General features: G+C 40.1%; 1 protein-coding gene across 8 annotated transcripts in view; it reads right to left on the reverse strand.

Annotated features, from left to right (window-relative positions):
* The window catches only part of FOCAD (focadhesin), a 311,383-nt gene that overhangs the window by 199,203 nt on the left and 96,445 nt on the right, over positions 1-15,735 (reverse strand). For all 8 annotated transcript variants that reach the window (XM_053205043.1, XM_053205041.1, XM_053205038.1 and 5 more), the window contains one exon: positions 9,811-10,068. In XM_053205043.1, coding sequence (XP_053061018.1) covers positions 9,811-10,068 — 258 coding nt within the window. The remainder of the gene's footprint in view (positions 1-9,810; positions 10,069-15,735) is intronic.

The following is a 15,735-nucleotide window of genomic DNA, read 5'->3' on the forward strand; positions in this document are numbered from 1 at the left end:
CATATTCAGTTTTGCTGGAGCATGTCCTTGAGGGGTTTTCTCCCCACCCCCTAATAAAATCAGTAAGCAAGAAATGTTCTTGAATTCTTACACATCTGAAAAAAGTCTTTATTACCATCAGTAATAAAAGGTAGAATAAGGGCAGGGGGGGGGGGGGGGGGCGCCTGGGTGACTCAGTCGGTTAAGCACCGGACTCTTGGTTTCAGCTCAGGTCATGATCTTGCAGTTTCATGAGTTTGAGCCCTGCATCGGGCTGTGCACTCATGGTGCGGAGCCTGCTTGGGATTCTCTCTCTCTCTCTCTGCCCCTCCCCTACTCAACACTGTCTCTGTCTCTCTCAAAATAAATAAACTTGAAAAAAGAAAAAAAAATGTAGATGAAGGAGGACAAATAATCCAGGTGCAGAGTGACTTTCCCCAAGAAACTGGAAGGTGATATTCCCAGTTTGTTGGGTATTCCAACACCCAGTGTGCTGCTGGTAAGAAGTCAAAGATCAGACTTACTAGGTTTTTCTTTGCCCACCATTCTGCTCTAAAAATCTCTTATGACTTTCTCTTTATCCTTTAAATTCTGGGGACAAATTTAGGTATTGATCTATTCTTACATATGCTGTTGGGCTTTCAGAAGGTCCTAACAATCTATATCCTTGTGTCTTTTTTTTTTTTTTTTTTAAGCTCAGGAAATAGTGTTTTGTCACGTTTTAAGTTTCTCCCCTTCATTTTCTGTTCCCTCCAACAAGAATTTCAATAGAAAGATGTTAGAGCTCCCAAAACTGACCCTCAATGTCTTAACTTTTTTTCTTTTCTATTTTGGGCTCTATATTCTGAAATGTTTACTTGAATAGTCTGTAAATCACTAATCCTGTCTCCACTTATGTACTGTGGCAATCACATTTTTAATTTCTAAAAATCTCTTGTCATTGAATTTCTTCTTTGTCACAGCAGTATTTTTGTATAGAATAGCTTTACAATACCTCATAAGACTTCAATTGTTTTTGCATGATCTTCTGCTCCCTGAGTTCTCTTTCTTCTGGAAACAGATTCTTTGGTCAGTTATGCTATTAAATTTTCTCAAAGTCTGATGAGCCTTTATTTTCCATTTATATATATATATATATATTTATATTCATATATATATTTATATTCATATATATATATTTATATTCATATATATATATTTATATTCATATATATATTTATATTCATATATATATATATAAATATATATATATAAATATATATATATATATATATATATATATATATATATATATATATATATATATATGAATCAATGCTAAGTTGCTTGTAGGGAACTTGCATGGGTTGCTGCCATAGATGTAAAGCAATGTTTCCTTAAATAAGACTCTCCTCTTATTTGAAGGGTTGACTCCAGAAGAGCTAAAGAATGAATGGTAGGGGGTGTCTGGGTGGCTCGGTCAGTTAAGCAGCCAACTCGTGATTTCAGCTTGTGATCTTACAGTGCGTGAGTTCAAGCCCCTGCATCGGGCTCTGTGCTGACAGCGCGGAGTCTGCTTGGGATTCTCTCACTCTCTCCATCTCTCTGCCCCTCCCCTGCTTGTGTGCTTGCTCTCTCTCTCTCTCTCTCTCTCTCTCTCTCTCTCTCTTTCTCTCTCAAAATCAGTAAGCAAGTAAGTAAATTAATAAAGCAGGGGCAGGGGGTGGAGAATGAATGGTAGAGGATGTCAACTGGAAACTTCACTTTAAGAGTGGCCAGGAGGGGCGCCTGGGTGGTTTGGTCGGTTAAGCGTCCGACTTCAGCTCAGGTCATGATCTCGCAGTCCGTGAGTTCGAGCCCCGCGTCGGTCTCTGTGCTGACAGCTCAGAGACTGGAGCCTGTTTCAGATTCTGTGTCTCCCTCTCTCTCTGCCCCTCCCCTGTTCATGCTCTGTCTCTCTCTGTCTCAAAAATAAATAAATGTTAAAAAAAAAAAATTTTAAAGAGTGGCCACGAAACAAGTAGGTGGGAGGCCAATCCCACCTTCTCCCTTCCCAATCCATTCATTAAAATGAGAATTTTTTTATTCTGGCAATAGTGGGCTTCGGTGAGTTTTCCCCTTGAGGAGAATTCCTCATGCCTGTTTTGAAATTCAAAGGTGCCACAAAATCCGATCCTCCTCTGAGTCCTTCACCGACACCTAGGCTATCTCAAGCAGGTAGTTCCTTTAGGGGGAGTTTCGCAGGGAGAAAGAACTACTCCCATCCAGTATTTAACTGGGGGCAGAAAGATTCCAACTACGCCAAATGCAGTACAGGGCCCCAACCTCATCACACTCCAACCTCCCTCCTCGCTGAGCCTCAGAGCTCACATATGACAAGTGTTTTTGCTTCACTATATTAGAACTGGTGACTATCGCCTTGAAACTGAACAGAAAATCCCAAACAATCCCTTCAGTGAGAATCTTAAGCGGTTTATAATCTACAGACTCCTCAAAAGAAATTCTGCCCAATATGAACACTTAGGGAAAGCAAGAAATTGATATAGAACTCCTTGCTGAGTAAAAATTCTAGGCTTGGTGGGGAAAAAAAACAAAAACCAGAAAGATTTCAAAGGGTTCAAATGCCAGTTAAAAACATGTTTATTCCACAGATATCGAAGTGGGGTTTATAAAGAAAAAATAAGCATATTAGCACAGCATGGAATAGATACCTGACCTTGGATTTTGGTCTGTGTTTCTCTTTGTCTAATTGTTTCATGTTGACAGGCTCAGCCCAATTTTGCTCTGGGCGTAATCGATGCTATGGCTACAAGGGAATAGTAGTACCGCACTTCTTATCTGTAAAGCTCTTTATTAAAAGTATTGTACATTCCAGCTTCTTTTTGCTGATGTGAAGAACACAGAAAGCAGACTGACTTCAGGGGGTAGCAATTCATAGAACTCAGCGACAATAGAACAGAGTGCAAAGTGTCCAAAGATTCTTTGTGCAAGTTCTTTTATGGAATATATTTTCTCCTTTTCTCACAGCAGTAACTTACAGACCATTAAATTTCACACATTTCCTATTCATTTTCCATGTTAAAATATGGCTTATGACCCAGAGTAGAACTATCACAGGATTCTGCCCTGAAAGTCAGGTTTTTTACTGTTTGATAATGTGGCACTTTTAAAAGACCAGCAAGTCATGGGCCATGAACCTGGCCACGTAAGTGATTTCAAATGGCTCAAAAGTGTGTACACTTATACACATGGAAAAAATTAAGCCCTGAACACATTACAAAGGATAAGATTAAATTATCGAAGAGTGCCAACTGTTCCCATTAAGCAAGACCTTTAACTAGGTTTAACAACCAAAATGTGAAAATAAAATAAAATTAAATAAATAAATAAATAAATAAATGCCCAGCTCTAGCTATCTCCACTTCAAAACAAGAGAAAAGCAAAGCAAGCACAAGGGCTCGGGAGAGGCAGGGAGCTTCACAAAACGTAATCTGTTGAGCTCCTCGATGAAGGTAGGTTTTAAGGAAGGGATGTGGAGTTTTCTCAAGCCAAGGTTCATAAACATTTCCTTTTTTGGCATATGCTATCAGTCAGAAAGAAGTTGATATACTTTACACGTAGTATTTAGAGTTATTCTCCATTGAAGTTGAGACACTAAGCTAGAAGACTGCATTCTAAACCATCTTGGCCATGGTTCATTCTACACCATCTAAAAACTATTCATCTTTGTGGCTCATGTTCAATTCAGATTCCTATGTCATCTTGCCATAAACTCTTCATATACACAGAAACACAGGAAGAGGGGCGCCTGGCTAAGCGGCTGACTTTGGCTCAGGTCATGATCTCACAGTTCGTGAGTTGGAGCCTCACGTCAGGGTCTGTGCTGAGAGCTCAGAGCCTGCTTCAGATTCTGTGTCTCCCTCTCTGTCCCTCCCTCGCTCACGCTCTCTCTCTCAAAAATAAACAAGCATTTAAAAAAAAAAAAAAAAAGGAAACATAGGGAGAAAACACATTTTCTCAAGTTTTGAAACTACTAAGTAGCACCTGGGTGGCTCAGTCAACTTCAGCTCAGCTCATGATCTCACAGTTGGTGAGTTCGAGTCCCACATCAGGTGAGCTCTAGTCCCACTTTGGGTGAGCCCTGCTTCTCTCTTTCTCTCTCCCTCTCTGCCCTCACTCACTTGTGTCCTCTCTAAAATTAAATTATATTAAATTAAATTAAGTTAAATTAAATTAAATTAAATTAAATTAAATTAAATTCAACCACTAACAGTAGCCTTGATTTCCAAAAGAGGCTATCATCTTTTGTCAGGTGTCCTCCCTCCATATATTTAGAAGATCTACTGTGAAGGACCTAATAATTCCATTAAGACTTTTGTAGAATCATACTGCTTTGTGGGAAAATAGCTTCCTCTAACACCTCTATCAACATCAGATGGAGAATCTCCATTCCATCAACTATAGAGAAGCTATAATTAATATCTAATATAATAATTACATCTTCTATATTTAATATATATTAGTATAATTACATAATCTAGTATGTTAAATATGTATAGTACAAGAAAATATAGCAAATATTATAATAAGTAGCTAATAATATAGCTAAGCTAATAGGAAAGATTTTAAGAATTGAATAGCAGCCTTTTCTTCTCAGGGGACAAGGGGGTCAGAAAAACATCTTAGGGGGTTGGTTGGGGGAGTCCCAGGTAAACATACGGCATTTACCTGAAGCTGCCTTGTTGATTTATTAACCTCTTCTTAAGGAAGTTCTATCAGTCTGAGACATTTCCAAACTGTCCATAGTCATGGTATACACAGGCTGGCCAATCATCGGCTAAGGGTTCAAAATAAGATTTGATATTGCCCTTTTTAAAAGCTGTAATGATCAGGGCAGCTGGGCGGCTCAGTCAATTGAGTATCTGACTATTGACTTTGGCTCAGGTCAATACTCATGGGATCAAGCCCCACGACTTAGCATGGAGCCTGCTTAAGATTCTCTTTCTCCCAGACAAATATCACATGACTTCACTCATATGAGGACTTTAAGAGACAAAACAGATGAACATAAGGAAAGGGAAACAAAAATAATATAAAAACAAGGAGGGGGACAGAGCAGAAGAAACTCAAATATGGAGGACAAACAGAGGGTTACTGGAGGGGTTGTGGCGGGGGGGGGGGGGGGGGAACTCAGTGGATAAGGGGCATTAAGGAATCTACTCCTGAAATCATTGTTGCACTAGATGCTAACTAATTTGGATGTAAATTTAAAAAAATAAAATTAAAAAATAAATAAGTAAAAAGAAATAAAATTTATTGTACAAAGGAAAAAAAAAAAAGATTCTCTTTCTCCCTGTGTCCCTCTCCCCCTGCTCATACTCTCATTGTCTCTCTAAAAAATAAATAAAAATAAATAAAAATAAAAGCTGTAAAGCTCAGAAAATGTCCTCATTTAGGCCTACAGTCTACATCATCCCTTAATTAACTCGGTAAAGTCCGTTTTTAACATTCACTACCAATGATTTCACACCAGATGAAACCAGGTCCTGAACAAACCATAGGGGTAGTAAATAGCTCGGTGAAGAGGAAAGAATAAGGCCAACTGGACGTTACTGTACATGAGCCATGAAGCCATGTGCTTTAATTCTCATTCAGGCATCCCTCAAGGCAGCCTGCGTGACTTATATCAAAACGTATGAAAATAACATTACTCAGTATCAGACAAGCAGGAGCTATTATATAAACATAACCAAAAAGCACACAAATCTATCAACTTCTATTTCCAGAAAAAAACACTAATTTAAGAAATAGACGGCACTCTCATTTATTATAAGCATAGGCCATGATACAAAAACCTCTCTCTAAACTAAATTGACGCGTTTAAAACCTTCAAGACTTCCACGGAAATTTACACAGGATGCTCATTCTTGGATATCTCCCCAGAACATTCCCTCCGAGAAGGTAAAAGACACTTAACTTTTACCCAGTGCTGCCTGACCTGAGCTTGTGTCTTCTGCACATTAAATCTCATGAGTAAGAGATATTTCTCTGGGTAAGAAAACTGTTAGGATTAGTAACTACTGACAGCACTTCTAGATGTGGGGGTGGGGGAGGGGGAAGAGTTGCCTATTTTTTTCAAGTGTCGATTTATTGTTGTGTCTTTGGGTAACTATTTTAACATCGTCATCTGCGTCTAGTTAACTCTAAAATAGTACTGACAGAGTCAACTTCCCTTCACACCACTTAACTCCACTAGTCTTCCATGGCCCTAAAGCTATAAATCCCAATGGAAAATGCATGACCCAGGGGAACCGGGTGAGAGACAAGGATGAAAACTCACTGAGGAGGAAGAGGCATCAAAACGCATGATTAGTAAGAAGTAACATCATCACTTTTTTCAAAAAGCCCATTTTCTGTGTGGGGATGGGGTAAATGGGTGATGGGCGTTAAGGAGGGCACTTTTTGGGATTAGCGCTGGGTGTCATATGTAAGAGATGAATCACTGGGTTCTACTCCTGAAGCCAAGACCACACTGTATGTCGACTAACTTGAATTTAAATTAAAATCATCATCATCGTCATGTGTTAACTAAATGAATATTACTCACAAACCAAGATAGGTACTTACATGAGGCATAAGGCATGCAGTGTCTGCTTAATAAATGTCTGATGGGGGCGCCTGGGTGGCTCAGTCGGTTAAGCGGCCGACTTCAGCTCAGGTCATGATCTCACGGTCCGTGGGTTTGAGCCCCATGTCGGGCTCTGTGCTGACAGCTCAGAGCCTGGAGCCTGTTTCAGATTCTGTGTCTCCCTCTCTCTCTGACCCTCCCCCATTCATGCTCTGTCTCTCTCTGTCTCAAAAATAAATAAACGTTAAAAAAAAAAATTTTTTTAAATAAATGTCTGATGCATGCAAAAGCAAAAGCCCGTTTTCTTAGCATTATGAACACTCACATCACATTACTAGTAGATACTGACTTGTACTACCATTCACGGGCACTAAAAATAACTTCAGTTGATACTTTATAATGATAATAACAAGCATACCAAAACATACTTCGTCACGTTCAAGCTTTTCAAATGCTTTCTCTCACGAGAGCTTACAGTAGGATTCTTTCAGCCAATTAAGATGTCACACAAAGTCGATCTTCAGCAAGCATACTGCACCTCAACGAATTCTACCACAGTGGTTAAGTGACCACCAAAACAGAGGTGAAAGACAGCCTCGAAATTCCTGCTCTTACCTACCTATTTACTTAGCTTCCCCTTAGTAGTAGTCTCAGACTTTTCTGTAGTATAAACTGCCCCATGAATTTGAGCCAATGACTGCTTAAACATAATATAGCTTCTTCCTCTATGGTGAGAACAGATAAACACCACATAAAAATTCATAAGCTTCAGGCAGACTTGTCAACTCAGTGAACGAAAGAGAAACAACCCACCAATAACAGATTACAATCATAACTCGTTTCGACTGAGTCTATTCCAAATATCTGCTCACAATTAGAAAACTTGCTCTTTCCAAATATTCGGTCCTCTCTTTTTGGCTACTTTACCCGTAACCCGAGTCCCATGAAAGGATATGAAATGGTCACTTCAAAAGAAGAAGTGAGGAAACACAACACTATCTCCTAGTTCAAGGATGATCCTTTTCACAAAAACTCCACTTCTAAGTTCTTCTTAATGACACTGCCTTTGCTTATGCATGAAGCTGAGGAACTATTTAAGCACTGCACCCTACTATTCATCGTAACGGCACAATTACACTCGTTGTTTCTCACTTCTTTCCAAACTACCCAAGAGATCGTCAACAGAAGTGGAACATACCAACTTCGATTTCGACCACTGCTTCTTAAACGTTTATTGAAAAAGATAAACAAACCTGATGGTCACGTTAGTACTTCCCCACCTTTTCTATTTCGTGGCACACGTGGAAAATCAGGCTTATAAGGAGTGTGGGGTAAATTCCTGAAACCCCAGGGGGTCAGAGGCTACCAGCCAAGCCAGCACCCTGAGCTTAGACTACTACACGGCCGCCCGAGAGCTCAGAGGGGTGAGGACTTTGACATACCTGAAACGCCCTCACACCAGTTCAGAGCTCCCACAACACCGGCTGAGACGTTCACCGCTACATTTTTGGCCTATTTAGCATATCCCCACTTTCATTGCCAGGAAACTGTTTTTCTTTTGGGGGATCATCCCACCCTCAATCCACATGATCACGATGGCATTCAGGATTGACCCTTCACCCACTTGCATTCTACTTAGGATGGCCAATTAAAGTGCCCCATTATCCTGCCACAATGGTGGATTCAGTATGGGCACACGACCCAATGAGGTCAATCCAAACACCTCTACGTCTCTCTCTTCCTTTTGGGCTATGAATATAAGGTTATAAGGCTTCGGGCTTCCAGCCAATTCACAGAGGAAACAAAGAAACTCTACCATGGGTATACTGTCTAGGTCATGCTTTTTCTAAATTCTGGAGCTAATAAAAACTATTTTAAGACAGACGTGTCGCCATTACTTATAACCAAAAATGTCACCCTAGAATTTCAAAGACCCAAGCATTTCCTGATAATCAACACAGAATTTGATGTAATATATGTTTTACATCAGTGGCATACACAGGTCAGGTAACCTACCACAGGACTTCTTTAGATAGTCTCCAGGCATTATCTGTGCATTAACTATTATAAAGATATTATCTTATAAGGTGTCAGCACTGAAACAACACATCTATTAGAAGCACAATCGCTACAGCATGTAAAGGGAGAAATAAAGTAGGAAGCAAATTGAAATGACTCACATTATGCACACACCAGGACACAAAGGTACTTTGAGACCATCACAAATCCACTTGGAAACATCAGACCACAAGAGGTCTAGTCCGAAGGAAAACTTTTTATAGATAGATCAATGGTTCCTCACCTGACTAAAAAGAATGAGCATAACAAGCTGGGAATAAAAAGAATCCAAATACATTCACTTCGTATCTTAATCACTTTTATCCTGTCTCTATCAACTGAATTTTGTCCTGTAGGAAACACACATTTTCCATAAAGAGATGAACTTTTTCTTCACCATGTTTAAAAAGAAGCATCAGCACAGATACTAATAAACAGAATAATAAAAATACCATGCCTATATGGTTAGGAAGCCTTTCCCTTCAAAGGAAATTAGTTCTTGAGAGTCTATCCAATGGGAAGAAGTTAGATTACTTTACCAAGGATAAGGTTAGTTACAAAAGGTGGACGGGGGGCGGGGGGAGTCGTATTAATGTCTAAGACTAGACAATGCTGCTGGTTACGCTCCAAGATCTGTGCAGATAGGAAGAATCCCACCATGTTGATCATTATCATAGATAGCAAGAACTATTTTTTAGCTTATTAAGGGACTGAATCAAGACAGAATCAAATTGCCAGAAGTCAAAAAGAGATCGATGCCTACTGCATAGGTACCTTTATCCTAAATTGATTAATCTGCATCCACTTTAAAAGATCAATATTAGAACTAAGGGATATTCATCTGGGAACAGGCCGCAAGAGTTAACAAAAGTGTTGCAGATTAGCCAATCTACCAAAAAACAATAATACCACAATAGCATCACGTGTAGATTTCAGTGTCAAGTGTGTTTTCATGAAGGAAACGCGTGCATCGTTAAGCATACATCAACTCAGTGTAAGGACAAAAATGAACAAATTGAGAAGATAAAGATAGCCCACCATCCTAAACAAAGGAATCAACCCATAATTTAAAACTTTGATAAGAATCATCCACGAACTAAGAAAAATTGACAATTCCAACAGTTAAGCTTTACTCCTATTACTGTCCCATTATTTTCTTACTTTACCTGAGAGGAATCTGCTTGGGCCAATTCTGCAGTGACCTTCAGTATTTGGCGAAGATTTTGTCCTTGATCTTCAACAAGGAGGTGAGCCAACAAAAGAAAAACATGCGCAGGGATTACTGTGGTTATAGGGAGCAAGGACTCTATGGAAAACAACCAGTCACTTGCAGCAGACTTTTCTCTCATTACTTCGAGGATCCTCCAGGCTGTAAATATTGATCCATACATGCCGGTTATGGGGAACACAAGCTTGTAGGAGAGCTGAAAAAAACAAAAACAAAAACAAAAACAAAAAAAAGGCATGAATAAGTGAAGTAAGTGTGCTTGTCAGAAATATATTCATTTATTTTTATACTTCCATCGTAAGAAATCAATCCTTCCAACAAAATACGAAATTTTCGATTCCTGCCAAAAACTTCTCAGCATGTAACTAAGCTAAGAGGATTACGCAAAAAGAACAGTTGTTAGATGGAACTCTAGGACAGATTCTTTCAACTTTTCCTCCTGTTTACCATTCACTCCCAGCTAAGGCAGGGAAAAAAAAAAAGGGATCCCATACACAAGATCCAGAGGCAACAGAATTTGAAGAGAACTCACTATCACTAAAAAAGTATTTGCCAGTGAGAGGGAAGATTCAAAGGGGAAAAAAAAGTCACTGTATCTGCCCAGCTCCAGCTTTGGTAAGAGGCAACCCTGGGCAGGTGGCAGACTTAGACTGAGGACAGTTCATTTTGGTAACAAAACAGTATGTTGATAGATAGGAACAGAGTTAGTTCAGCTGGAACCGAAGAATACGAATAACTGTGAATAGCTCCTACAATAAGAAATGACAGCTCTAGAGTGAAATGATACCCAAAGAAGATGGTATGCTGAAGTCAACCTGAGAAATGGCTCCTCACAGAAAGGAAGTAGAGCAGTCAGGGACAGAGAATAGACAGAACTCGGCCAGCGTGAGCAATGCGCAAAATGGCTAAGGAGAAGCCACAGACATTAAAGAAGCATTACAGATTGCCTGCTAATGAAATAATTCAATTCACTTAGAATGTGATGAAACAAATTCGAAGGATCTAGAATCTACCTGTCCAGTTATTAGAAACTGATTTATATGGTAACAACTAAAAGGATGGGAAGTAAAAATTAAGCTTTATAGAAGTTTTTTTTTTTCCTCTTTCCTTTTTTTTTTTTTCTTTTTCCTTTAAAGTGAACTCATGACCCGGAAATTGAGTCACATGTTCTTCTGACTGAAGAACGTCAGAAGGTGACCTGACTGAAGGTGCCATCCAGGCACCTCTGAAATTTTTTAAATAATGGCTTTATTGGGACGCCTGGGTGGCTCAGTCGGTTAAGTGTCCAACTCTTGATTTCAGCTTAGGTCATGATCTCACGGTCATGAGATCAAGCTCCACATTGGGCTTTGTACTGGGCATGGAACCTGCTTAAGATTCTCTCTCTCCCTCTCCCTCTGCCCCTCCCCCACTCACGCTCTCTCTCTCAAAACATAAAAGTTTAGGGGCGCCTGGGTGGCTCAGTCGGTTGAGCGTCCGACTTCGGCTCAGGTCATGATCTCGCGGTTCATGAGTTGGAGCCCCGCATCGGGCTCTGTGCTGACAGCTCAGAGCCTGGAGCCTGCTTCGAATCTGTGTCTCCCTCTCTCTCTCTGCTCCTCCCCTGCTCATGCTCTGTCTCTCTCGCTCTCCTTCAAAAATAAATTTAAACACACTTAAAAAAAAAAAATAAAGTTTAAAATTCAGTGAATTTTCGGGGCGCCTGGGTGGCTCAGTCAGTTGAGCATCTGACTTCAGCTCAGGTCACGATCTCACAGTCCGTGAGTTCGAGCCCTGCGTCGGGCTCTGGGCTGACGGCTCAGAGCCTGAAGCCTGCTTCCGATTCTGTGTCTCCTTCTCTCTCTGCCCCTCCCCCGTTCATGCTCTGTCTCTCTCTGTCTCTAAAATAAATAAACGTTAAAAAAAAAAATTAAATTCAGCGAATTTTCATAATTCATGGAGTAGTGGAACAATCACCACAACTAATTTTCCTCACCCAAAAGGAAACCCCACACCCATTAACAGTCACTCCTCATTCCCCCAACACCACCCTCATAGCCCCTGGCAATCCACTAATTAATTTATTTTGTTTCTATTCTGGCTATTTCATATAATAGGAACCACACAATATGTGTTTTCTGGTGGCTGGCTCCTTTCACATAGCATCTTTTCCAGGTTCCTCCAGGCTGTAACTTGTGTCAATACCTCATTTCTTTCCGTGGGCAAATAATATTCCATTGTATGGATGTACCATGTTTTTATCCACTCATCAATCAATGGACATGGGGTGGTTATCACTTTTTGGCTATTACGAAGAATGCTGCTATCAATAGTCCTGTAAAAGTTTTTGTGAGGACGTAGGTGTTCAATTATCTCAGGTATATGCTTTAGAGCAGAGACAACATTTGAAAGTAAACCCCACTGTAAAAACAAATCAAGAAGCTATCTTTATGGCTACGAAAAGATCTGATATGAAAATATAAGATGCAGATAATGTGCCTGGAATGCTATCAATTATTTTTTTTTAACGGGGGGGGGGGGGACTGTATATCTGTATTTGCTTGTGTATGCAAAGAAAAGTAGGAGGCCAATACAAAAGAAATTAATACCCACTAATCATTACCTGTTTGATGAGAGGCTGGGAACTAAACCAGAATCAAGGGTAAGAAGGAAGCTTTTCACTGTATATGATTTTGTAATTTTGGAACCACTTTAATGTGCTACAATTTTTAAAAATTAAATTTGTAAAATTAAATATTTACATTTACTATAGCTCTCTCTCAAAATACTTCCCCTAACCAAAGATGGAATTCATAAAAGATTAGAATCAAAGTTTTTTCTTTGAATTTTTTTTTTTTTTACATTTTGTTTTATATTTCAGAGACAGACAGACAGAGCATGAGCGGGGGAGGGGCAGAGAGAGAGAGGGAGACACAGAATCCAAAGCAGGACCCTGGCTCCGAGCCATCAGCACAGAGCACGACGCGGGGCTCAAACCCACCAACCGCGAGATCGTGACCTGAGCCGAAGTCCGATGCTCAACCGACTGAGCCACTCAGGCGCCCCTAGAGTCCAATTCTTTCGATAAATGACAAACAGCATTGGACCGGAGATTTAAAAGCCAGGACTTTAGCACAGCCATGCCAGCTACTGTCTCTTCCACAATCTCTGAGCCTTACTTGGCTCATTCGTAAAATGGAAGTAATGACTACCTTCCTGCCAAGATCTCTGAGGTAGATGATGACACAGTAAAGCACCTAGCACAGTATCTCAAGTTGCAAATACAGGGAAATATTATCACTGTCATCTTTAGGAGAGAAAAATAAAGCCGGTAGAGAGGAGTATAAAAGAAAATAATCGGAAATCACCATGAACCATAAATTGAGTCGCAAGCGGCAACGTTACACAGACATGTAAGAGTAAACATATGGAAACAGAAAAGCGATCCTGCTTTACTAGAAGTATTAAGTTGATGTTTAGGCTCTGTGTTTTGTCTGTTTGTTTGCCTAAAGGTTAGAACAGCAGGCAAAAAGCACAATGTTGAATGAGACATCACAGAACAGGCTCTGTGTCCCAGTGAGTGACAGCTGCCCCTGGCACAGGCCCAGAGCAAGGATGCAACTCAGGGTTTTCTCGAAAGTACCAGCCACCAAATCGTGGCCCCACAGCCTGGAGAAGGGTCTGTGAAAGTGCTGGCCGGCACTTTGTTTTAGAGGAGAAAGCAGGTGTTTAAAAATAAAAGAGGCTTATGTTCGGTGAATGACATCTCAGTAAAAAATAAAGAAGAACCCATAAGAAAACAAAATCTAAATGAATATTAAATGGTTGTAAAGCATCTTTCACAGATATTAGTTGAGAACCTTCATTCTAAAAAGCTTGTAATAAAAACGTTCAAGTCTGTTAAGTATTAACAATAAGACAGACATCTGATAGTACTTCTTTGTCTAAAGGGGTCTGCAGAAGAAATTGTGAATTCAGTGAATATAGATTTTCATTAATTTTGAAGAATAACCCTCATCTGCAATAGTCTCTGAAATAGGCTTAACCCAAATGGAGCCAGGATTTTATCAGAAGGGGGAACACAGAAACTCCAATCGGGAGTCCCTTAAAAGAAGGACAGGTTTTCTGAAGAGAGGATTTCATCACTCACCAGACCAGAAGCAGACGACCGGACTAGACATGGCTTCAAGGGGCTCTTTCTGCTCTATATCTCTATGAAGAATCCAGTCAAGAGTGGAGAGCTTTGGGAGGGCTACTTATCACCAAAGGAAAATCCACACCAACCTCAGTATCCATGTTAGTCAGAGGCAATGTTAGATGTACAAGATCAACGACTTACTAATTCCTTTTCAGTGCCAACCAAAGCTTTTAAGAAACCAGTTTATTTTAATGTACTAGGACTTAGTGCTTGCCTATAAATCTCAAACTCTGTTCTATTTACTCCCAAGTTCAGCACAAAAGATTATAAATTACCATGCCAACAACAAAAAATCAAAGCGGAGGCAAAAGGATGTAGGCTCTACAGTTAAATAGTTAAAAATCTGGATCTCAGGGCGCCTGGGTGGCTCAGTTGGTTGAGCGTCTGACTTCGGCTCAGGTCATGATCTCACAGTTCGTGGGTTTGAGCCCCACATCAGGCTCTGTGCTGACAGCTCAGAGCCTAGGGCCTGCTTCAGATTCTGCGTCTTCCTCTCTCTCTGCCCTCTCCCCTGCTCGCCCTCCATCTCTCTCCAAAATAAATAAACATTAAAACAAGTAAAAAAATGATTTTAAACACATTAGAATTTATAACTAGTGTCTGATATTTTTTTTTAACCCAGAAAAGCACAAAGGTAGTTTTAAATATCACATTTAATAGCCTAAGAGACAGGATCCTGTTTCCCACACACCACTAAAAAACAGTACAAGCTTACTAGATTATGTGAATCTTTAAAAATAAGATGAGTGGCTGTTCTGATATCTTACATTTTTTAATTCTCAAAAATTAGAAGTTAAAATGTGCTCAATTTCACGGTTATCAACCCTTCAGAAATGGATAGGTTAATACAGAATCACATGGTACAAGATATTTACCCTTGTTTTCATTCATCAGAAGAATTGGGCTTTTGAAGAATTGCTCTAAGGGCGCCTGAGTGGCTCAGTCGGTTAAGCGTCCGACTTCAGCTCAGGTCATGATCTCACGGCTGGTGAGTTCGAGCCCTGAGTCGGGCTCTGTACTGTCAGCTCGGAGCCTGGAGCCTGCTTCAGATTCTATGTCTCCTTCTCTCTCTGCCCCTCCCCCACTTGTGCTCTGTCTCTCTCTCTCTCAAAAATAAATAAATGTAAAAAAAAAATGTTTTTTCAAGAACTGCTCTAGTTCTAAAGCAAACGTGCTAAGTCAGAGACACCCATCTAAAAATAATAAAAAAACAACATCTGTGGTTTTGTACAAAGGTCTTTTTGTGAGAGAGAGAGAGAAAGAGTGTGTGCGTGCACACAGGTGCAATTGGAGGCGGGGCAGAGGAGGTGGGAGACAGACTCTTAAGTAGGCTCCATGCTCAGCAGAGTCCAATGTGGGGTTCAACCCCACGAGCCTGACCTGAGCCAAAATCAAGAGTCAGATGCTCAACTGACTAAGCCAGCCAGGAGCCCCAGGTCTTTCTGTAATATGTAAAGATAATAAAAAGATCTGTATCCTTATCAGAAGCACACATTCCTCACTGAATAGAAATTTACTGAATGTCTATCATGTGGTAAACAAGGTGTTAGGTATTGAGGATACCAAGATATATCGGCAACATCCTAGCTTATTTAAGTATGTGGAAAATAGAGTATTCAATTAACAGCCGGCTAAAGTATTTTTGAATGCTCTTTCTACGATCAGCTGAAAAAGATAAAGCAAAAA

This window comes from Acinonyx jubatus, chromosome D4, assembly GCF_027475565.1.
Source record: "Acinonyx jubatus isolate Ajub_Pintada_27869175 chromosome D4, VMU_Ajub_asm_v1.0, whole genome shotgun sequence".
Taxonomy (NCBI): Eukaryota; Metazoa; Chordata; class Mammalia; order Carnivora; family Felidae; genus Acinonyx; species Acinonyx jubatus.